We start from the raw sequence: 24,560 nt of genomic DNA, 5'->3' as shown, positions 1-24,560 counted from the left end.
GCTGGGGCCGCCGAGAGCGGTGATGAGGGGGGCGTGCCTTCTCTCTCCCGCTTTTCTTGACCGTTCTTTGGAAAACTCTAAAGAGAATAACCCAAATCTTTAAAAGCAAGGGAATAAAGAAAAAAAAAAACCCAAAAACTCAAACGGCCGCACCAGGACGCCGCCATCTTGGATGAAGGCAAGCAGCACCCTGCCCTCACCCAAGATGGCCGCCGCCCTGAGGGGGCGGGAGCCGGGCCCGCGCGGGGGCCGCCGGGACGGTGGGGGTGTGTCGCCGGCGGCGTGAGGCGGCCGCGGCTCCGCCCCGGGTTATATGAGGAGGCGGCGGCGGCGGGGAGGGTGGCGAGCGGCTGGTCGTGCTCGGGCGACATGGCTTTGCTCCGGGAGGACGCGCAGAGTAAGGTGAGGAACGGCGGCCCGGGTCTCGGCGGAGGCGAGCTGTGGGGGTGCGGTAGCCCTCGGTGCCGGGCTGGCCCTGTGGGGTGTGAGGGAGCTCCCCGCCCTTTCCCTCCCCCTGGAAGCACCGCGGTGGTGACGGGTTTTTATTTGTGTTCGGTTTGAGGTTTGTGGTTTTTTTTTTTTTTAATCCCTGCGCTGCTTGCTGCTTGCACCCGAGGTCCTCTGAGGGCGGGTGATCAGGGCGCAGCTGCCCAGGGTGAGCGTGGGGTGCTGGAGAAAGATAGAAAAGGGGGGGGGAGGCAGAAAAAAACCATCCAGAGTGGGAAGGAGGAGAAGGGAAGGGCTCTGCAGCTGCCATGAGGCTGTGAGCGGAGCAGCTAGTGTGTGGCAGGAGCGAGGGGTGACAAGCGGGGCCTTGGCGCTGCCGGAGCTGGGCCTGCTCGTCGGGACCTGTGGCTGGGCACTAGTGCTGTAGGCACTTCTGCGAGAGGTGTTTAAACTTGCTTTTCTTCAGTGGGTCAGCTGCCTTGTGTGTCTGTGACCAGCCTTCCTGGTTGTGTGGCCTGTGTTATTTCGTCTGTCAGCTGTCACTTCAGCTGTGATGCCTCTTTCCTTTGGTTGTCGTGTTTGTAGCTGACTTGGCTTTCCTTTCTCCGAAGTAGTAGTCTTGAAGCTTTAAGTGCTGAGGAGGCTTATGTCTTGTCTTTGAGGGAGCATGGGGTGTTACCCAATGTTAACACTCCCAGCTTCTCCGGGGAAATGCAAATTAAATGCTAAAACAGGAACTTTGTGAATTAATGTGTGTGTGTTTAGAATTTTTTCTTGTACTGGACAAGGTGCCTGGCTTAATCTACCTAGTCTACCTGGTTTAATAACTACCCCCAGCACACCTTGAATAAAGATAACACAGCCCTGTAACAGTCTGTGAGCTGCCTGTTTGATTTACATACTGTTGCATCTGAATGTATTTTGCATTGTGAATAAGCTTAACCCACAGGAAAATGACTTGTGTTGTAAGTGGTTAAGGGTGCCCAAGTCTTGTCAGCCTGTGTTTTCTTCAGCTTTTTGGAAGATGTATGTCGGCTGACTTGGGGGCTAGAGATACACCTGCCTTTACCTTTTTTTAGATAACTTCCTTTCATATGCTTCTTTTGCATTTTAATCTTTTAAAATGATTTTGATCCAGTAGAACAGGCAAAAGTTTGTTGAACAAGTGTTTTCTAGTTACTTGCTTTGAGCTGTGAACTAGCCAGTGCGTTAATCTTTTTTTCTGCTACATGTGAAACTATTAATATTTAAGTACCTGCCACTTGAGAATACAGAGTGCAAGTCTTCATAGGCTTGCAGGACCTGCAGGTGATGGGTGGAGGGGAAGGAAAAATATCATCTGTCTTGCAGCAATTGGTAACTTTGTTTATGTGCCCTTTCTAGCTTAGCAGACAGGAATATTGGGGGGAGGGGAAAATTCTCCCACAGTGAAGGCTGGAATAGCTTTAAACTCTAATGCTCAATGGCCAAAGATTAACTAGCTTGTTTCAGGCAGTAGGGCTGTCTTGGGATTCCAGCAGCAGGGGGGAGGATAGAAATACTCCTATCTTGTCTGTTCCTGTTTAGCTAATGAAACAGCAACATGAAACTGGTGTGTGGCCAGTAGATAAAGCCTATGCCTATAAAGGAAGCTTCATTAGGTATTAACCTTGAATAGGAATCATTGGTATGTACAAACTAAAAACTGACCCTGAGGTGGCGAAGCAGGAGAGGATCAGGATCTGTAGGAAGAGGAAGGGAGGGTAGGATAAGGGTGACTGAAGTGCAGTGGGAAAGATGGTGTAATCTGTCATGGGGAGGAAAAGGCACTTCAGAAATTGAGTAGTGGGACTGCCAAGCTAAGCTTGTGCAAGTACCCTGGTATTTCTTAATGTCAGTGGCTCGATAGTATTTTAAAGACTCCAGTCTGCAGTTAAACTGTTCTAGATCAAAATACTGAGAGCGAGTATTGTAGCCCCTCTTTCTCAGAACAATCAGTGGAAGACAAAATGGCATGTCATAGGCTGGGACTTGCTGTTATCAGTCCTGAATAGTGGTTTTCAGTGCTGGACAACTTCTGCTACGTGTTCTGGAAAGAACGAGAGTCTACCAGATCTTGCTTATGCTTTGCAAGAAAACTGCTTCTGCATGCTGCTGGGCCCAAAAGCAAGTAGGGAGATAATCTGCTAGCAAGGTGAAAGCTACCGCGTAAGGGTAATGTACTGTCAAGGACGCATAGCCTTCAGGAAGCTGGCCCAGCAGTTTGGGCTAATGACACAATTTCAGATCCATGGGAGGTGAAGAGAGCATGGTGAGGCTGTATTGCTGAGACTCCTAGCTCCAGCCTTGCTGCACAAGGTCGGCAAAACGTTCTTGTAGATGCTGAGTGTGGCTTAGGGGTTTGCTTCTGTTGCACAGTTTCCATTTTAGCTGGGCATGCTTCATGTTACAGATGGCATATGGGCTAAAAGTGCTTAGCCATAGGTTGTGCTCTGCAGGCAGACTGCTGCAGCAGGGTGGATTTGGCCTGTGCTGCCAAAGCTGTTGCTTGACTCTTTGAGCTGAGGAGGCAGTGGGTTGGGTGGAGGTGTCCTGTGTGGAGCAAGGTGAGATAGAGGGGCTTTTGCTTAGAATATGGGATCCTTGAATGTTGATAGCATCTTTCCCACAGCTCCCTCCCTCTGTGTGAAGGTGTGTGACTGCTTGGTTCCTGCAGAGGGTGATGCAGAAATCCCTCTGACAGAAAGGCTAAGTGATCAGGCCAGCTTATTGCACAGCCAGTGGCAACAGGTGCTCTGGCTATAGAGGCTGCCTTCTGCTTACTTGGCAAGCACTGCACTTGGTGAGGAATGCCATTTCAATGTGACTAAATTGAGCTGTTATTCCCTTTTTATCTTTGTTTTAAGCAAAATAATTCAGTCCTTGCATCACGAGTTCTACAGTGCAAAGTCACAAATGTGGGAAAGCATTTTCTACAGCATAAGTAGCAGCATGAAGACTCGTTCAATTTTCCTGGTTATGTGTAACTCAGACTACTTCGGGACTGTTTCAGCTGAATGTCAGAGAGCTAACATCAAGTCTGTTACCAAGGCTGCAAAACCAAAGCTTCACATCTACTGTATTGGCTCTTTACTGCTGCATACGTGCAGTGTACTTTCAGACATATTTTTAATATCTTGATTAAAGGGAAACTTAAGCTACTTGTGCTGAATATGACTGAAATGTAGTTCCAGCACCTAATGCTGCTAATATTTGAAGGCCAGATACTCTGAAAGTCTGCTGTTTAACTCCTGGGTGTTGAAGCAAGGCCCTCTGGAACTGAGAACTCTGTATAAACTGCTAGAAAACATCATGATCTTTTAGTGCTCTCTGGAGAGCACTTAAACTGGTTTAATTAGAAAGACTACTCTGTAAAAAGTAATGGATTCTGGGTAGTGGCAGATGTAATTACTACTGAAGTCTTGTTTGTGGCTGTTGCTTGAATGACAGCAGGGAGGTGATCAGTAAGAGGAGAGGTTTTTTTATAAGGTAGCTGACAATAAGCAGAAGGCTCTGTGACATGCAAGTCCTTGTGGGACTCCTTCTGGGAGCCCAGCTATGTGGAAAACCCCAGATTAATCTGACTTTGCGAATAAATAGAGATTCTTATTTCACTAGCAATCAGATGTTGTACATGGTTGCTTGCACTGGCAGATTCTTTTGTTAGAATGCAGAAGTAAGATCGAGTCATCTAGAACTGATGGTAAAATTGCAAAGGGTGTAACTTTAAAAGCAGCTGTTCAGGCCGCTTGACAGAAGTGAGCGGCCTCAGTGGCTGAGGGCATATCCTTCCACTGGATGCCTACAAGCATGAAGATGTGTTTGCATTGGATGAGGCCTGGTCAGAAATTTAGGTCTGTCAAGCTGAAGCCTGGGTAGCTGATGGTCATCACTGGATTGTACTTCAATGATCCAACTCTTTTGTTGTTTTTTTTAACATCTCTAAGCAATAGGAAAAAAAGCAAGTGCTGTAAAACTCTACCTGGATTTGTCACAGTAGTGCTCTCTGCTGTCTCTTCTCTTGGGCTTCCAGATCAGGTGATTATCATAGTGTCCTAATTAGCACCATAATATCTATTTTTAGTCTTCTGGTCCTGAAGCCTAGAAACATTAATCAATATGATGACTGTGTGTTATTCTGGAGGGCTCCGCTTGATGTCTTGTTCTCATTACCAGGTCAGACAGTTGTGGTGGACAGTATCTTTACTGAACAGGGAGAAGTTCTTCTTGAATCTTTAAGAAACCCTGGGGATCCCAATACAAAAGGTGTGAGCCTTAAAGTGGAAGGCATCAGAGAAGCTGTAACAGTTGCTGTAGTCATTGCAATCCAGAACCCTCTAAGCTGTTTCTGAGAAAGGGAAATGAGAGGTGAAAGTGGGGGCACTGTGCTGGGTTTGGGTGAGTGTTTCAGTTTGCTGCCCAACCCAGCTGTTTCCCCACTGTGCTCCTCCGGGAGTCACCATACTCTGTACGTCTTTGGCCATGTGCTGCAAGTAAGGAATAATCTCTTGCCAGCTGCTGAGCTTGGATTATATCCCCTCGAGGGTGTGGGGTGACAGACTGGTTTCTGGTAACTGGCGTGGGGAAACTTCAGTTCTGTTGCCTGCTGCCTGGAGTGCAGGAAAGAAGCAATGACGTCATAGCCGAGAAATGCCTCCAGATATGAAGTTGCTGCCAGACATGGCAGGCCAGAGAGCTAAGATGGAGTGGTTTCCTGGGAAGGCCTTGGGTTGGGTGCCTGCTGTGATAAAGGAACAAGCCTGGGGCCTGGAGATGAAAGTCTAATTCCTTTGGTCTGCACAGCCTTCATGTGACCATAAGCAAGTTGGTCCTTGTTCCTCCTTGTAGGATGGGTGTAGGAGGAATGGTGGAATGAAAGGTCCTGAATGATGAGCTGCTAATGCTGCAGGAGCAGGTGCTTGTGTTGATCAAGGGTTGGTGTGAAACATCTGCTTTAGGTGCTCACTGGGTTAGTGCTTTATAGAGCTGTGGTAACAAGAGTGGAGCTTCTTGCTTTTGGTTCAATGGAGAAATGCTGCTCCAGCACTTTCTGTAGGGAAACAAAGCACTCTGTCCTCCTGAAGTCAGACAGTGTGTATGCTCTCTTTGTAGTCTGAGCCTTGCTGCCATGATTGTGTAATCCTAAAGGTCTCTGGCCTGGAGTTAGGAGCCCACAGTGACCTTCACAGGACTAGAGCAGACCAGTGGTTTTCATGAGCCTCTGTTTCATATGGCTCCAGGTCCTTCACTGAAGACCAGACTCCTGAACGGTAGTGGTGACAATCCTGTGCTGTTGTCAAATAGTGATATGCTTGATGTTTTAGCCTGCAGTGGCCTTTAAGTATAGGCTGGGTCATGTACCTTTACAGCAGATACTTAGGATAGGAGAGGTAGAAGATTTTTTTTAGCAAGCGGCTTCATATAGTCCTGAGGGGCAGAATCCCACCACTATATATAAGGGTGTTCTTGACTCTTGTCCTGTTTCTGGGCTGCTCTCACACTTTGGGCTGTATGTATAGCACACACTGCTCTGGAGTGCACAGCTGAGCACTGCTGCTGACTCACAGTTGCTTCTGTGTAAATAAGGCCCTGCTGGGGCAATAAGCTCTCCTGCAGTAGCCTTCCTGGGGATTGTTGAAGCTGTAGGTTATGTGTTCCTGCCCCATTGCCTCTGCAGTTTATGGTGCTAGTGCAGGGGAGAAATGCCTGTGATGTGGACTGGTTTAATCAGACAAAGCGGTACCATCTTGTGTCTATACCTGCCCATCTCTTGTGCAGGCAACTACTAGGCATGGAGGGGTGTGTGGGCAGCATCTAATCATGGGTTACTTTCTCCACAAGACTTAATAAGAAAGTTCACAAATTCAGGACTGGCTGATTTGTGTAATCCTTTCCTTAGTTTAGCTGAGAGGAAGCAGTTTCCTTTGGCTTATCATACTTTCCAGACTCAGCAGTTCATATTGTTAGCACTGCTGATCCTGTTTGGACAGTAAAGATAAGTAAGCAGGATGAAAAACACTGGGGTCTGCATCTCGCTGCTAGTGTTATCTGGCTGGGAAACATGGACCAACTTGCCTTTCATTCAGTTGGCAACAGACTGTGAGCTGTGCTCCAGGTGAAACTAATGTCTAAATGGTGGCCTTCTACCTATCCTTCCTCTAGGGACCAAACGGGGCAGCTTCTGCTTATACCAGTGCCAGTGACCTCTGAATCATGCACCTTTGTGCTGTTTGGTCTGTGCCTTCCTAGCAAGTACCAGAAACACGTGCCTGTAGAGGAATGTAATAATCTGTCCCGTGGGGTGACTGGAGAGAAGTGACTGTACTGTTGGAGTCCCTGTTGTGTTTGGAGTCCTACCATGTCCATTTGGATGCAAGCGGTGCTGGGACTGCTAGGAACTGTGTTCCAGGGCACGCTCTGTAAGCTCAACATTCTTGCTCGTTGCCAAGGCAATACCCAGGATGGGATAAAAGCCTCCTGTCCCGCAGAAGTCAGAATGGGAAGCTCAGTGTGCTGCGTATGGGGTCTCTCTATAGTCATAAGGCTTAAAAAGGTGTATCTCTTACCTACCTCCTTCTAACTCTAGCTAACAGCTAGTATGAAGCAGATAGAAGTCTTTTCAGTGTGGCTGGAAGGATGAGGGTACAGTGACTGGGGTATTCCTCACTTATGCATGAGAGCCTGATCATAGATGATAGCAGTAACCATCAGTGGTATGGAGAGTCTAGGCAGGAGCAGGCTGGATAGAGGCAAATGCATGCTAGCCTGACAGCTGTGTCCTCTGCAGGCAGCCAGAGAGACTTGTCATCTACCAGATCTGGACTGCAGTACACAGATGGCCAGACTGGGGGGAGGGAGTTTCCAAAGCTTTTGGAAGCAAAGCTTCACCTTACAAAGGGCAACCTCTCAACAGTTCTTATGTAGCTTTACGAAGCTTAAGGCAGCATTCAAGCGATCTGTGATATGACAGGCTTGTTCAGATGTTGTCTGGCACAGTTTGCTTGTGGGCTTCAGTGCTGAAACATGTGCTTAGCAGATAGTAGGGGCAAGCTCCTGGCTGGTGGGGTCTGTGCACTAGTATGCTGCAGGGTGGTGGAACAATACTGGTTGTGGCCCAGTTTTCTAGCTTGCTTCCCTGGGAAGGCATTCAGGATTATCTCTAAAGGATAACCTTGGGATTCAGCCTGGCTCTGACAGTCACTCTTCAGCAAACTTCCTGTGTTGTGACCTTGATCTCTGGCAATTTCTCCCTTATGCAGAAAATAATTCTTATTTGTTAGGCTGCAGCACTGAAGGGAGGGCCTCTTAGAAGACAGGTTTTATAGCATAGGAACTACTATAATGTGATAGGTTAAGGTTTCTCCATGCTTCTGGACTACTGATGACTGAGGCTGGTGATCACCAGTGCTTAATAGCTTGTAAAAGTCCATTCTTTGGTATCTAAATATGTGATTCTACTCGATGTAAGAACTTGGATGTATGCATTAATCTTGGTAATCTATGCTGGATATGCCTAAACTTTTTTGCTCGCTTCTGAGGTCATGTAAGGAATTGAAGCCTTTTGTCTTCAATGGTTGGGTACAAGCAGTGAAGTATGACTTGATAAAGAAAGTTCAAACTGTAAACCAGAGGGAGAAATGGGCTGGTGGGTGCTCTAAGTCAGAAAGCTCTGCCCTTGTAAGGAATTTCCATAGGACTATAACTTGAGGATGTTAGTGGTGTGTAACCTAGAGCATCTTCAGCTGAGAAGGCTATTCCACTGCTCTAGAAAAGTTTAAGTACAGTTGAAATTATATTCTGGATGTAGGCTGTTGGAATGAAGAAGCAAGTCCCTTGAAGGAAAATGCTGGCTCTGTTTAAGGCTTGTCTGAAGCACTGGGAAGGCAAGTCTGGTGTTTATTGAACCTGGTAGGCTCTGAGGTCTCCTGTAAAGGATGCCTCACATAGCGTGCTCAGAAACCTCTTCCAAGCTGCTCTGAGTAGAAACAAATAGCATTAAGATGTTGCCAGACACAAAGCTCTGTCTAGAAAGGGTAAGACAAAACCTGCATTTGGGAGAGGAAGAGACTTGCAGTTACAAGCAATAAATAGCTTTTCGTAAAGCAAAGTTTGGATATCATTGAGACTATTTCTTGTACCAGTTTATTGGGGCTTTCTTTAACAGCAAATGTGCATTCTAGCAGCAATGAGTAATAGGATGCCAGGTATCCTGAAAATAAGATTAAACGGATGCAGTGATAGTGCCACAGTGTTCTTGGGTTTTGTTCCTGTTTCTGGCAAACAGTTGGCTCAGACTTTATGGGAGCCTAAAGAGGCTTTGTGCCCCCTTTTCCCCAAGATCAGAGAGAATGTAGCCTCTGCAGCTGTCAGAACAGCTACTGGAACATGTGCAGTAGTTTGGGGAGATCAGAATGGCAGTGGTGACCAGTCTGGGCCTGGTGAGAAAGCATCAGGCTCTTGCTTATGGCTTGTAATAGGTAACATCACTTCATTCTTGCCTTAGATTAAAGCAGCTCTCTGATCTAAGGATGAGGAAACGGATCACAAGGCTAGGCTCTTAAGAGCTGTTGTGCCACGTATTGTGGAGGCACAGGCTACTGAAGAGAGAACTAGACTTCAAGCTAACAAGGCTTTTTCCTTTCCTGTGTTTGGAAGGAAAGGCTTGTTGCAGTGATGTGCAAGTAGTGTCAAGGCTGTCATGCTTGCCCATGTGTGCTGTTCCTGGAGGCAGCAGTTTAGTGCAGTGTGGTTCTTGTTGACAGCTGATGGCCAGTCTAGCTTCACTAAACCTACTTGATGCTTGACTAAGGCTTATACTGTGAATTCTGTTGCAGCTGAGGTCTGTATCTGTAGACCTGAATGTTGATCCTTCTCTCCAAATTGATATACCCGATGCCCTAAGTGAAAAGGACAGAGTGAAGTTCACTGTACATACTAAGGTAAGATTGTGGGGTAGAAGGAGGTCTTCATAAATGTTATGCAAGTAATCTGTGTATTTGCAATACACGTACCTGTAAAGATGGGCTTGGCAATGAAGGAAATCTGATTAGATGAAGGTTCTCCACCTAAAGGTGGCCTGAGGGTGTGTATATATATATGCAGAAACTTGCTGAACACTCTCTAAATAGAGACAAGGTAGCTGATATACTAAATTGGCTTTGCTAAGGAATCCTAGCTTGACACCAGAAGGCTGGGGGGTAGGGGTGGGGAAACCAGCTACTGTGACACTTTACAAAATAAACTGCATTAATGCTGTTCCACAACAGTGTCTTTTCTTTAAATAGTAGTAAGGCTCTCAAATGAGTGCCAGCTCAGCTAAAAGGGAGTAGGCGAGGCTCTTACTAGGCAAAATAGCTTCCTTTGGAAACAGACAGAACTGTTTCTAAAAGCACTAATTTACAAAACAGTAGGGCTTCTATATCTTCTCTTCCAGACTACACTGCCAGCTTTTCAAAGCCCTGAGTTTTCAGTTACAAGGCAGCATGAAGACTTTGTGTGGCTGCATGATACGCTCACTGAAACTGAAGAGTATGCAGGACTCATTGTAAGTACTTCCTAAAAAAATGTAATTCTAAATGAAAAACAATGGCAATTTAAAGTGCCTACTAATAAGAGCATGAAGTCTGCTTTACCAATGTTACTGTCATGACTTGGGTATTCCCTATGCTTCCTTTTGCCTTAATTCCCAAACAACTTGAGTGGGGTGGATTTATTAACTTTCCATATAGCTTGGAGCAGCAAAAAAAGATTGATGCTCGGAGTCCCTGACTCTATGGTTGTATTAATATCTGCCTGAAGATGACACAGTGAAATACTCTATTTAATATAGTCTTTCCTATCATGATTCTTTAGGAGGTCCTGTGGGCCACAGAAGATGGCTGGTTATGGGGTGGATTATAAAGGTTGTTCCTCTTGGTTGGTTTCCCTCCTGGGGCGGGGGTAGCACAGACCTGGGAGGGGCAAAGAGGGACCTAGACATCAACATGCCTCTAGAATTCCTGGGTGCAGAGCCTTGCTGGCTTGCCATGACCAGGCAAAAGGGCCTCCTTCCAGAGAAAGCTGGGAGTAATTTTGGAAAACTTTATTTGCTAGCATCTATCACTAACCAATTCCTTGGCTAGATACCTCCAGCACCTTCAAAGCCTGACTTTGATGGTCCCAGAGAGAAGATGCAGAAGCTAGGGGAAGGAGAAGTGTCTATGACAAAAGAAGAGTTTGCCAAAATGAAGCAAGAGCTGGAAGCGTAAGTAGAATGAGTCTACTGCCAAAAGATGCACTTAGAGAAGCCTCCTGGGAGAGCAACCTATTTGGTGATAACTGATCTTAAGTGTGACTGTTTCAAAGGGTGTCTGCTGCTGCATAATCTTTAAAATCCTGGAGCTGGGGAGCTGCCAAAAGTTTCTCTGAAACCGGAAAACTTCCTAGCTAAAGAGATTGAAAATAGCTTCTCTATCGGTAGCTAGCTATTTCAGAAGCATGCAGTTGCATATTGTCACTGGCTAAACTTAAAGCAATTCTTTGTATATTGAAGAAGGCAGTACAAGAGAGGATCTCAGTCTGTTCTTTCCTTTCAGTGAATACCTCGCTGTCTTCAAGAAGACTGTATCATCACATGAAATCTTCCTTCAGCGGATTTCTTCTCATCCTGTGCTCAGCAAAGATCGTAATTTTCATGTTTTTCTGGAGTATGACCAGGATGTAAGACACTTTTTTTCTCCTTTGAGGCAATATGTTCGGAGTGCTGTCACTTTTTCTGGGCCCAATCAGAATGTTATATAATTCTGTGTGCAACATCAGCAAGCAGATATTGCCAGTACTTCTGTGAGATGATTAAAGGATGAAAGCCTGACTGTTAGACCTTTTTCTGCTATAAATCTCATAGTGTTTCTTAATCCTAGTGAAGTTGGTTAGGAAGCCAACATTGTGTGTCTTTATCTTAGGAACAAGTATGGTTCAGGTGTACCTGTGCTGTGTTGCATGGTCCTAAAATGGAAGAATGAAGGTGTATTAAAGTTAGTACTGCACCTGTTTTGTGACACCTAATTATGAGTGATAGATGCTGATCCAAGATATGCAAGGAGAAAATGAGCTGTTTCTAGGAATGGGAAAAATCTGTGGCACAGAATAGTTGAACAACTTCTAGTCAAGCCATATGTTACATAAGCCATGTTTATACAGCTTATACAGGTATTATGGAGAGCTTGGACATCACCCTGCTCTGTCATATGCTAGTTATAAATGATGTTACTGCACTGCAAGTGTCAAAATAGTCTCTTTTCCCCCCCTTGGGATAACTTTAAAGCTGTCTTGGCCCTTCTGTTGCAGCTGAGTGTTCGGAGGAAAAACACAAAAGAGATGTTTGGTGGCTTTTTAAAAAGCATGGTAAAGAGTGCTGATGAAGTTCTCTTCTCTGGAGTCAAGGTAAGGTAGTTGGTTTACCTCTTTCTTACCCTAATCTTGATTATTTCTTCCTGCTCCAGGGAAGTTAGTTATGTCTGCTTCAGTCTTGATGTGCGCGAGGCTTGGTTACTAATGCTAACCTTCCGTGTTACTGCTGTCCCAAGTTGGGTGGAGTAGCCTATATTAATTTTGACTTCTGTAGAAATAAGACATTGAAAGCTATAGGCTGTTAAAAATTTAAGTGTATACTGAAAGTTTCTGGTGGATGCAGAAGAGTTGCCTTAACACCTTGTACTGGTGGGGAGGAAGGCATTACACCTTCAGCAAATGTGGTCATGGCTTTTGTCTACCTTGGAGCTCTGAACAGACATGATTTATGGGCTTCTGCTTGCACTAGATGAGATCAAATACCAAAGACTTCTGTAACTGGTCCAGCTTCAGCTTTTCTATCATGTTGTCGTGGTAGCTCTTTCTAATAGAATTGCTGTCCTAAACACAATGTCATGAAACATTACAGTATGTATGTTTGGTGTGGATATGAGGCAAGCTTGTAAGCTGCTTACTGCTTAGCTGCTGTGTTGCAGCAGGACTGGGAAATAAAATTCCAGCAGTTGGTAGCCCTAAGGGCTGTCCAATACCAACTTACTGGTTGCTTGTTGGTTACTCAACTTGACACTAGTTGAGTGTCAAGTCTACCCTCATTGCAAAAAAGAAACTTGCCAAACAGCTTGGTTTGTCAAACCCTTGGCTGGGGATCTTGTCTTGAACTCTGTTCTTCGGTAGAGATGGATAGGCATAATGCTCAGGTAGCTATGGTTATTTCTTTGGCCCTTCCCAAAACAAGGAAGAGCTTGTATTCTGTGGTAATGTAACTGACTTAACAGGTCCTACTCTCTTTCAGGAAGTAGAAGACTTTTTTGAGCAGGAGAAGACTTTTCTTGTAAACTACTACAACAGAATCAAGGATGCATGTGCAAAAGCAGATAAGATGACAAGATCTCATAAAAGTGAATCTTTTCAAAGACCTTTCTAAAGACTTTGCAGTCTTGCTGATTTCAGCCTGAAAACCTTGTCTTGTTCTTGCAGATGTTGCAGATGACTATATTTATACTTCAGCTTGCTTGAACAGCCTGGCATTAGAAGAACCTACAGTTATCAAAAAGTAAGCAATTCTAACTGTTCATAAACATATCCTGAGTCTGGGAATATCATGTTCCTTCTGTAAAATCCAGGGGATTGAGTCATAGCTGGTTTGAGTTGCTTGCATTGCAAGCAAGTGGCACTGAAACTTTCTTTCCTCTGATGTTCCTGGTGCAGCAGACGTAAAACTATCAATTGCATCTGACTCTTAACTAGCTGATCTTTTGCCATTTGTGGCCTAGAGCTGAATTGTGCTGGTCATCAAAGCTCCTTCTAACCAGAAATCTCCTTGAATTTTTTTCAGGTCACAAACTCCCAGAGAATATGGGAGAAATGGGTTATATATCTGTGTTTTAATATGCTGTTAAATACAACCACAGCTTACACTAGGCCTGTATTATCTTCTGGACCTTTAAAGTTCCAGAATAGTAGGGGTTTTTTAAGCTACAGAAACCTAGTCACCTTTTCTGAGGTGAATTCTTCCACCTCTCTAAACTCTGCTATCAGTTTACCCAGCTCTTATTGAAACAGAGTATATAGCTGAATAAATAAGACAGTTCATTCCTCTTGGAGGGTAGCAGTGGGGAAATTCTCCACAAGACCTTTATGCCCTAGAGATCAGTGTTGCTACTTTAAATGGTGTCTAGCTGCTCAACTGTACTAGTCTGTTAGGCTGGAATCCAGCACCTCTTGCATTGAACCTTTTGTCCAGGTCTTTGCCTAGACCTGAGTTCTTTTCAAGCCCTTGTCTGGGTCTGTAGGCAGGAGTAAACTCCAGCCTTCAGCTTTTTTGTTTCCTGCCAATTGATCCTGTCATTTATCAGGCTAAGAAGTATCTAAAACTTCCTTATGCATTTTTTTTCCCCTAGGTACTTGTTGAAAGTTGCTGAACTCTTTGAGAAACTCAGGGTAAGAGAAGCTTTTGGTGGGGGGGGAATCTCTGAATCTGGATGTTGCTGTTTCCTGTTACATACCAACTATCTGATCTTTTCTGCAGAAGGTAGAGAGTAGAGTTTCATCTGATGAAGACTTAAAGCTCTCTGAACTGTTGAGATACTACATGCTCAATATAGAAGCTGCTAAGGTGAGAACAGTTTTCTTTTTGAAGCTTAGTTTTATTACAGGCATCATGACGTGCTCATGGTTTTCTTTGTGCTTTAAGAAGACAGGAAGGTGGACCCTTGCTTTGCTTAAGAAACCTGGCAGTCCTAAACCACAACAGAATATAGAAGCTATATATTGGCTAGCTGCAGTCCAGCCCACTTACAGAGGGGCTGTTTAAGATCTCCAACCAGTTTTTCTCTGGCATGTAGAGAGGAAGAACTCTAAATAATCTGTAAGTAAGTTAGAGCAAACTATTTGAGTCTGCAGCCCTAACCCTTCCCCTGCCTGAGTACTTGACTTGTCAGTAAAACCAATGATGACTAATTACAACTCTTGAAGTAAATCCCACCTACTAAAGTACTTTATCATGAATATGCAGTAACATGTGAAGGCTATTGGAGTCTAGACTTCCAAGAGGGGTTTGCTAGATTGATGTGACTGCAAAAGCCTTGCCAGCAACTCTTTTCTAATCAATACTTGACTTGGCAAGGGGGTGGCTATGCTGAGAAATGGTATCTAGGTATAACCTGATGGGCCTCTTCATCTAGTGTCATACCTCTAATGTCAGGTACCCTGGAACATTCGCTACAGGCTCACTCTGTGGTGTACTGCTGTTTAGATATCAAGACTATACTGCTGCTAGATTAGAAGGGAATTGGTCCTGAGACCTGTACTGCTTCTCATGTCTAGGTTAGTATATTGCTTCACTCAAGCTCAAGCTTCACTGTCAGATCTCCAACAAATTAAATGATAGTGTATCCCTTCCTAGAAGCAGACTGAGGGAATTCAGAAAGTGCTATTCCTCCTTAGTGGAGAGGCCCACCTCATAAAAGGATAAAGCTACTTTAAGGGAAGAAGTGATGTCTACAGTAGCCCTTGGACTTCTCTGACTAAGGCACAAGTGACTGTCCTGAAAACTTGGCACTGCACTGGTGAAAGGCTCCTGTTGCTATGCTAAGAGCATAGCAGGTTATAATAGCTTGTTGGAAGAAGCAGAATCTGGCGTTGGAAGAAGCAGAATCTGGCGTTGAAAGAAGCGAAACCTCCTGCTGCTAAGGTAGTTGTAACCTCAGTTTGGGAAGTAGTCCCCTTAAGGCTTTGATGCACTATTTCTGTCTACTTTCAGGATCTTCTGTACAGACGTACAAGGGCTCTTGTTGATTATGAAAATTCGAACAAAGCTCTAGATAAAGCCAGGCTAAAGAGCAAGGACGTCAGGCTGGCTGAGGCACATCAACAGGATTGTTGTCAGAAGTTTGAAAAGATTTCAGAATCTGCAAAACAAGGTAAAACAGGCTTTGCTATGTTTATGCTAAAGGGAGATCTTAATGCAGTCTGTCTCCAACTGACCTTCACCTACTGAAGGCTTCTGAGCACTCTTCTGAAGCAAGTAGTCTGAACATCTCAAGGGTAGTATAGATGCCTGTGAAATTAATGCAGCTAAATATTTTCAAGAATGATTGTCTGAGGCAGAGCAATGTCAGTACTAGACTAACCTTAATTATAAGCCCCTAGAATTTGCTTTCCAGACTGAACTCTTGTTCTCAGCCTCCACTTGAAGGTAACTATTCAGGCTTCTGATTATCTCAATTAGAACTGTGCAAACAGGCTTTTGCTCTGTCCCAGTATAGCTGAGTGTCTCATACAGAGTTTCAAACACTGGTTCTTAGCAGATACCTTTGGACAATATAAAACAGAGGGAATGTGCTTTCATGGTACGCATGCTACTCCTTTAATCTTCTTGGGTTATAAATGTTCTGTGTTCTCACAGAGCTTGTGTGGTGGCTTACTTTTGTTTTATTCCAGTTGTCTTTCTACAAAACCTTTCTGTCTTAGACAAGCTGTTTCCTCACCAAGATGTCAGTGTCATGTGATGCATGCATTTCTGGCTAGAAACAGCAAGACTAACTCTTGAACCTTTTTGTGGTCAAATACTGTAACTAGAGCTGTACCACAGAACTCATGAAACATAAGGGGCATTACTGAAAACTCAGTCACACTTTGTACATCTGTCTCATCTTTGTTTGTTCTTTTTCCCTACAGAACTGATGAGCTTCAAACAGAAGAGAATAGCAGCATTCCGCAAAAACTTAATAGAAATGGCAGAACTGGAAATAAAACATGCAAAGGTGTGTTCTTTTTGCAATTTAACAGGCATAGCTTGAGGGAAGTGAGTACTGTGTAGCTTGGAGGATTTGCTGGGTTCCCTTTAAAACTAGGAAGTGTAAAATAGAACAGCTGGGCTCTTCAGCTGAGATCTGAAGAGGGGAAGGAAAGGAAGTGTAAAGCTGTAGGTGCAGTGCATACAAAGAACAAATACTGACAGTTATCTGTCCTGTGCAGAAAGTCTGTTTTCAACCTAGGACATCAGCCTATTGCACTGCAAATGAGAAGTCTCAATTTTGCAGGTAGTACACAACAGTTCGCCTAACTTGCCATCAGGCAGCCTCATCTGTGGGGTTTGACACCTCCTGCATCTAGAGGCAGCTGCTGCTTGAAGTATTCCTGAGTACTGTGAGAGCACATCCTGCAGCTTGTGATGTAGCTGTCAGCCCTTCTCACTTGTCTTGTCAGTGAAGGAGGACACTGGCTTTGTAGCAGCCTCTGCCAAGCTTTACTGAGCAGGCTTGAAGTAGGCTGTGGAGACCACACCATGTACTGCCAGCTTAATCCAGGAAAGTGTACACAGGTTACAGGGTCTGTTAATTTAGTGTAGAGAAAGCAGGAAGAGTCAGGAAGAGAGAACTATCTTCAGCTCCTTTTGAAGAAGGAAAGTCTAATTTCCCACTCCCTGAGAGTCCTGGACTTCACAGGTAGCTACTTCAGCGCTGAGCTTGAATGTGACATGTAAAAGGCTTGACAATACTGCTCAGTTTGGCCCACTTAAACTTACTGCTGTCTCTTGTCCCTCTCCTTCCCACAAACTGAGTCATGGTTGCAGGCCTGCAGGAAGAGGCAGATTGCAGACTCTGATGTGATTTTGATGCTTTACTGCTTGAATGCTTGTCTTTGCAGTATAAGGCCTTTAGTATTGTCACAGGCTACAAAATCCTGGGATGGACCTACTATTTTGGAAGCCACTTCATTGTGGAAGGCAGGATTTAAATTATTGGTCATACTCATCTAAAACTAATTCTCTTCCTTTCCAGAACAATGTCTCTCTCCTGCAAAGCTGTATTGACTTGTTCAAGAACTAAGGCGCCTTATTCTGAAAATGTGAAAAAAGCATCAATTGCACTCAATGGCCAGGGGCAACTTATTGGCTTGACTTCATAGCTTAAAATAAATATTGTCACTGAGATTGTTTGACTAATACTTAAATATGTTGATAGTGATATGTTGACTTTCTTGGTATAAATGAAAGCCGAATTGTGTATGAATTGTCTGGATGTAGCTAACATCCTGTTGGCTGATAACTCAAAATGAGTCAAATGTAAGAAAACAATTTGCTGTTGACTGACTTCATCTAGCAGAAAATGTTTTCTGAGAAGAACTCCTTTTTTGTGGGATCATAAAGTAATCTGTCTCTTCATAGCCCTGATATATTAAACTTACAAGTGGGAGTGACTTATATAAGTGTAGTAATTTTATAAAACAAATATCTTAACATTCCACTTCCCAGACAGATTTCTACTACAATATATTTTGAATTTCTATAACTACATTCAGTATTTGTACACTTGGGCAACACAGCAAATAAAGATGTCTGATACAACAAGCTGTTGCTGTATGGCAAGACTTTGTGAGATGTAAAATGACAATCTGAGTTTTCAGGCACAGAACTATTGCAAATTACTCGTAACTGGAGCTCTTCATTCAGAGCACTAGAGAAATATTAGACTCAATAGGATTGTTCTTGGAATGGGTGTTGACATGAAATGTGGGGACTTCAGGTCATGATGCTGTTTGAGTAGCTCTCTTAAAGTTTTACTTCCTATATGCTGCACGTGGAGGAAACCAAGCCTTTCAAAAGCATTGATAGGTATAGATGACTCCTTCAGACTACTTCACAATGCTTCATATTTTGCCAATATTCACACTTCCTGCTAGCAACAAGAGGCTGTTTAAAACTTCATGTCTTCTGGAAGCACAGCCCTAGCCACTCTTCTATAAGATAAACCTCTTTAAACTTAGTATGGCCAACTGGGCATATGCTGCCATAGCTGAGGCAACTCAGCCTATAAACCCCAGGGTCATCTTTCTACAGGTTGGCTATCATCTGGCGTATGTGGATCTAGGTCAGCAAGCCATACCCTTCTAAAGGCAGCTTTGAGTAAGATGAGTATATGAGCCTTGCTTAATTTCTTGTGACTAAACTTCTAATCATGCTTGAAGTAGGCTATGTGGCTATGCTCTGGGCAGACTGCCTGAAGCAGCTTCAACCAGAGAAGCTCTGAGAACAGGCAGCTCAGCAGCAGTATCTAAGGATTGTTCAATAGTTTACTTTTCTGTGACCTATTGCTCTTTCTTTGTAGTACCCCATGAAAACTGAGCAGGTCTCAACAGCAACACCATCCTGCAGCAGTCTAGCTGAAAAATGTCTGAATTCTGTCTCCTTTTACCTTTGTTTGACAGGAACAGTTTGAACTTGTGGTTGATTAAGGTTTCTGGAGTTCATGCTCAGCTTCTGCCCAAATAGCTCAGTTCCAGCAGCAGCTGCATAAGTATATTGCCTGTGGATATAGAGTCCCTATATAGAAGGGAGCTAGTAGGTAGCATTGCTGTTACCTATGACAGATGTCATACAAAATCTTAGCTACTTGTCCTGGGGCAACTAGTGGTCCCAAGCTGGACAATTCATGCTGGCAAATATTTGGCTTTTCCTAAAAAGGCATGCTGTCCCTCTTGCCTTTTCTTCTGGCTGCTTCATCCTATGCTCTGTTGGTCTGCCAGCTGTGCCAGGATGAGCTTCTCCTAGTGTGCTGTGGCTCTCAGAAGCCATGGTTCATGCCCTTTTGCATCTATTGCCTATGGTGTAGAAGTAGCATCTTGCTTATGCTGTTTAACAGTAAAATATTGTTATATGCTGGGTCTTTCAGAACCTAGCTCCAGTAGCTGGGTGGTTTTTGCAAATCAGTCAGTAGCAAGGAACTTGCAGCCTATACGCCTAACTGCCTTTGGGCTGAGTCTGAAGAAGTTGAGCTCTGGCTATGTTTATCCTAAACTACTTCAACTCAGTTCAAAGGCCTGCCTTATTTTCCAGCCAGAGAAAGGCTGCAGCTAGTATTGACATGACAAACAATACTTTATGTCCCTGTTCCAGAAGTAGTCTAGACTATCGTGGGCTTCATGCACTGCCAGTAACAGTGTGTTTGAAGCTATGTGAGACACCCTTTTTTTTTAATATTCTTTTAGAGCTTTTTTATGAGATGCTTGCTTTTGTGTGGTTTGCACTTTAAATTCTTGACATAGGTTAACTCGAATTAAAGTATTAATCTGATCAGATTAAAAGTATGTAAAAGACTTTAAATGGATGTAATCATGGCTTTATACTGATGTTGTAGTTATTGTAGTTACAGTTAAAATAACAGCAAGAAACGGTAGCTATAAAGCAGTCTCTGCCAATAACACCGTTGCTCTGAAGGAAGCTGTCTTGTGTCAGCTGTGCCAGTAGGGTGCATTGCAGTCAGCTTCGATGTCTGAAACGTGTTGATATGGAAAATACTAGTCACAGCACAGATCGCATTCCTGGAGGCCAGTGGGTGGCAGGCTGGGACAGCTGCTGATAACTAATTGCATGATGCTTACCCTCAGACCGAGTTGTAATGAAGTACTGGAAAGGCTGCTGCATACCCCAGTTTCTTACCTGGCAGCTGGACATATGTTGATATGTAAGAGAAATTAGCTGCATATGTGGACAGTCTGCTCATAAGGAAGGACAGAAATTTTTAACTAATGTAATATGACTCAATCTGACTTTACTTGTAGCAGACCCTTGAATAAAGCCTTAGCAGAACAAAGATCAGCACAGGCAAGTCAGTGTGATAAGGCAAGTTATCAATGTGAAAACAAGTTTTTAGAAATATTGCTGAGACTTAATTTAAAAGGCTGGTTGTGGGGGATGAGAGCGGAATTTCACACATGTCCCAAACAAGGATTGACTCTAGTGTACATTTACTGATCACGTCTGTAAAGCAGTTTACCTTTACAAGCTTGTTGCTCTGGTTTGAGTTGCAAATTGGCTTTTGAGAGCAGGCATGACCTCATCACTGTGGTGGTAACAGATGTGAAGAGCCTCACACCACAGATGTCAGTTCTCCCTCCATTTGAATGAGGTCAGAGGGAGTGCTAATGTTTGGTCAAGTTTACTAAGGTTTGTTAGACATCCCACTCATGTTGTTGATGAAGGCAGATGCTGCTACTACCTGGAGCACAAGTGCTTAGGTTAGTTTTATACAATCCCTTCCAGCCACGTTCCCTCCAAGAGTTTAAAAAGCAGGTCTCTGCTAATCCAGCTTGCCTTTCCTGAGATGTGCTAGTGATTTGCCCAGTAGTAGTTCAGCAGGTGCAAATCTCCAGCCTGGAGTTGAGGACGTACTGTGTTAACACAGCTGGTAGCAGAGGTGGATCCCCTTGTACCTTGTGCTTGTGGCCTGTGCTACAGGAGGTGGCATAGAGAAATGGCCCTCCAAGGGAGAATGTTTCTACTGGTGTGCAGCTGCTGGGCTTTGTAGGGTGTTACAGGATACAGTGCTCCCTTCTCCACGTGGTAAGTTTGGAGTCTAGCTTTTTCTCTTCCATTTTAGGGAGGAGCAGATGTTTTTCATCCTCCCAACAGAAGTATGGATCCTGAGGAATCAAGCTGTGTGATCAGCATTAGAGAGTAAGGAGGTCACTTGTGTCCTTGGACAGCAGTAGTGCATCTCTGCTGACGGAGAAGCAATGATGACTGCTGGGATGGTGCAAGCAAGGTGGACTAGAACCAAGTCCTTGGGTGCTGCAGGTATCTGGCTGGCTGTCTTCAGTGGAGCAGAGCTAACAGTTAAGATGGGCACAGAGCAGTGGATCTGGATCACAGTCCAAACCTAGGAGAGACTAGCAGCGGGATAGCTGGATGCAGAAGGCTGCAGTCCTGGTATGGTGCTTGCAGCAGGTCAAGTATACTAAAATGAGAGCATCTTTGGGGTGGGTGAAACAGGTGGTGATTGTACTTAGGAAGTTGGCAGTATCTGGATGTTGGAAAACTGCAGATGGGAACCAACCTGGTTGCATAAGAGAGGCTCACAAATGTGTCCTGTTGCACAAGGTTGTGATTCCAGATGGTGCAATAAAACAGGGTTTTGTAGCCATAGAAAGGGAATGATTAAGTGTTGAGTGTACTTCAAGAAAGAGCTGGTTTGCCCTGGTTTATGCAAGTACTCATGGTTCTAGGAAGACACATCACTGATGCTAAGGCTGGTAAACCAAGCAGAGAACAGTTCCTGTGCCTTTGGGATACAGAAAGCTTAGAGAGAGCTGTGAGCATGGACTCTTATATGCTAGTTGTTGCAATGTCTGTGCTTCCCACAGGAGTTCTGCAGCTATGACTGGCTTTACAAGCCTGAGAAACTCTGCTAAACACCCTGGCCTAACTGGGGGCAGAAACTCAGCTGCAGTCTGACTTACCTTGGGATGATTACTGATGTTTTAAGTAGAGATTTGTCATGACTAGGTTGTTTTTTTGTTTGTTTTTGTTTTTTTAACATGCTCCCCATTTATTCCGTTCCTCTCCATTCCATCCTGTTTCTTCCTGACTGTACACTTTGTAGGGGACCTCTGATCTGAGGCTCTGACCTTTTAGCAGTTTTGTAGCCTTGTGCTACACTTCTGATAGCAGCAAATGTGAAATTTCTCAAAATATGGAGCTGTGAAGGTTGTCTCGGCAGGTATTGACAGTTTCTGGCACTTGCAGTTTGTCTCCAAAAGATCAGGAGGAGCTGGTCGTTTATGCTATGTGAAATGAAGAGCTCTGCAGAGTTCCCATTCTTGGATGTAGCTTTCAGTACTTTCCTGGTATCCCAGCACTTGCTGCTATGTCTGAAAGTGCAGTTATGAGTTATTTCACCTTGTGCTCTTAAACACCTGCCTCATCGCTTGGTGACAGTGGAATATCTGAAATGGATTTGAAATCTGTCCGTTTGCAGCTCACTGGTCACCAGTGAATGAACGCAGGAACTGGTGATCCATTTTAATCCCTCAGATTGTTGCCTGGCTCTAGTTTTGGACCTGCAGCTCACTGTTTTCTGAAAACTGTGGTTCATCTGCTATCAAAATGCTGTCCAGTGACTGAGCTGTGGTGTGGGCTCAGCCTTGCTTTTTGTTTACTTTTTATATTACAAAGCCAATGAGAAGGCCTAGCTGAGATCAGAGTCCAGCTCAGCTGGGTTTTTGTGCTTGTGTGCTAAAAATAATCCCTGCTAGGACTGCTTTGTAACTTGAACAGACAAGCAAGAATGGTGCCTATTTTACAGGGGAGGGAATTCAGGTAGAGTGCAGAAAAGGTGACTTGCCTGTTGTTCTACAGGGAGTTTTTGTCAGAGCCAGAAACTTAAAATGGATCTGAAATTCCACTCCAGGGCTCCTGCTGTCTCAATCCACTGCCGCTGGAAGCAGTCAAATGAGTGCTTATGATTTTAGTTTGGCTGTCCCTTGGCTGTGGTTTACTGCTCTTCTGTGGAGACATGGTAACTGCTAGTGTGACTGGTCTGCCTCCACTCCAATGCAGTGAAATGTGTCGGTTTAAATGACTTTTAGTGCTCTCTTCTGTGGGTCTCTTACTTGGCAGTGGAATTGCAAGGTCACGTTCTGCAAGAGAGGGTGGTGGAGTCCTAGGTAGGTATTGTGAGTGCTTCTCTGCTGACGCTTTAGCTTCTTGTCAGCACTCAAAGGTAGAGTGCAGCAGCCAGATTGCGTGCACTTACTGTTTGCAGCACCTTAACTTCTTTTAGGTAAGACTGTAGCAGTCTTCCCCATCAGTTAAGGGATTCTCATTCCCTTTCTGTGTTTAGTATTGCTTTGCTGTTACTTAAAAACTTTTCTAAGCCTGTTCCTGTTTAATGCTAGCCCACTACCTGCTTTGAGAACAATGTACTATTTTATTGTGTCTGGTTTACTTTGGATCAAGTTTGTTCTGCTCCCTCTCTGGGAGATTTTAAAAGAAAAAAAAAGAAAAAAGAGGAAAAAAGAAAGCCTGACTCTGTAAACCAGCACAGGTTTAGATTGCACCTGCAGCTCTGCCTAAAAATATACCTCAGGTTTGGTATAATTTAGTCAGGGGCTTCCAGCTCTTTCTTGAACTGCTCTTCCTTGAAGGCCTTGCTAAACAAAGCCTCTTTAGGCTTAAGAGGCTAACGAGCAGGTTAGCAGAGACGTTCTAGTAACGTGAACTTGTCTAGTTAAATTTGAGACAGCGATGGATGTAGTTTCATCACAAGCTTGCTGCCACTGAAAGGGGATGGCCTCACTTCCCCTCCTGTTTTGTTCCTGTTGCATCCCTTGGGCTGGTCCTGATGTTCGCGTGGCCTCATGCCAAGCTGATGTAACTCACTAAAATGGCATGAGAGGGGCCAAAAAGAAGACGGGCTTTTCGCCAAGTCAGTGCACTGAATCTGTGTTGCTGGAGCAGAGAAACAGGCAGGCCTGTGCAAGGGCTGCTCAGAAGGGAGGGAGAGGGGAGACCTTGCTGGGGAGGCTTAGCTTAGCTCTGCTGTGTTTTGAAGCTGTTAGACCAGCACTGGTCCAGTAAGTGCTTCCCTTTCAGAAGAGGGTGGCAGTTGTTACTTTTAAACCTGCGGTTGGAAGACCGGGGCGTCTAAATCCGGTGCTGTCTGCATGATGGGGACTACCTTTGAACTGGGAACTGTTACTTTCTAGAAAAGCTTGTCCTTTGGAAGGTGCATAGGCAGCTCTTGCTTGGGAGGTTGGTGGTGGTTGGTGACTCCTGAAAGATTTCCATCACTAGTGCTTGAGAAACTAATAACTCCCCTTGCGTGGGCAGTGCAGCACTGGAGATTTACTCCCACTCACAAACCTTTTAAGGAGGGCAGCAGAGTGGTTTTGGACCATGGGTGTGGAAAACATCAGCAAGTTGAAACCCTGAGCTAACAGGCAGTGCCACTTTAAAATTTTTCATTCTGCTGTGGAGATTATTGGCACAGCCTCCCAGTAAATGCAAGGTTGTTGCCATGGAGGACAGGAAATCCCTCGTCTGCATAGAGAAGGAAAACATTGGAAACTGTCCTACTGTAAAGCACAGCTGCATCTGTGCTGGGAGAGGGGTGCTTGCTTCTTCTACGGGGTGTTTTCCAAAGGTCTCAGGTTTTGTCTGCAAATCTTTGCACGTATTTGCTCTGTTTCTTAGTGGGCTGCTTGTGCATTTGAAGAAGAGTTGGACAAAGGAAGGGGGAGCAGCTGGTTAGGACTAGTTTTAAAGTGCCCTGATTAATGTGAGAAGCAGGAGGGATTTTTCGCTT

The 24,560-nt window shown here is 44.5% G+C and overlaps 1 protein-coding gene across 1 annotated transcript; it reads left to right on the top strand.

Moving 5' to 3' along the window:
• Nucleotides 1-125: 125 nt before the first annotated feature.
• On the top strand, nt 126-17,827 carry SNX5 (sorting nexin 5). Its single transcript, XM_069799876.1, has 13 exons — nt 126-402; nt 9,300-9,404; nt 9,899-10,009; nt 10,587-10,708; nt 11,040-11,163; nt 11,791-11,886; nt 12,767-12,872; nt 12,952-13,027; nt 13,875-13,914; nt 14,003-14,089; nt 15,236-15,395; nt 16,153-16,238; nt 17,259-17,827. Exons 1-13 carry the CDS (start codon nt 370-372, stop codon nt 17,304-17,306), a joined length of 1,194 nt encoding a protein of 397 aa, XP_069655977.1. The 5' UTR covers nt 126-369; the 3' UTR covers nt 17,307-17,827.
• Nucleotides 17,828-24,560: the final 6,733 nt, after the last annotated feature.

This window comes from Haliaeetus albicilla, chromosome 13, assembly GCF_947461875.1.
Source record: "Haliaeetus albicilla chromosome 13, bHalAlb1.1, whole genome shotgun sequence".
NCBI lineage: Eukaryota > Metazoa > Chordata > Aves > Accipitriformes > Accipitridae > Haliaeetus > Haliaeetus albicilla.
The sequence above is the reverse complement of the archived record's forward strand: the minus strand, read 5'-3'. Positions and strand labels throughout refer to the sequence as shown.

Coding starts and splice junctions, on each gene's coding strand:
- SNX5 (XM_069799876.1), top strand. CDS start 370: ATGGCTTTGCTCCGGGAGGACGCGCAGAGTAAG. Junction 10,010..10,586: donor AAGAGTATGCAGGACTCATT/GTAAGTACTTCC, acceptor TTCCTTGGCTAG/ATACCTCCAGCACCTTCAAA. Junction 16,239..17,258: donor TGGAAATAAAACATGCAAAG/GTGTGTTCTTTT, acceptor CTTCCTTTCCAG/AACAATGTCTCTCTCCTGCA.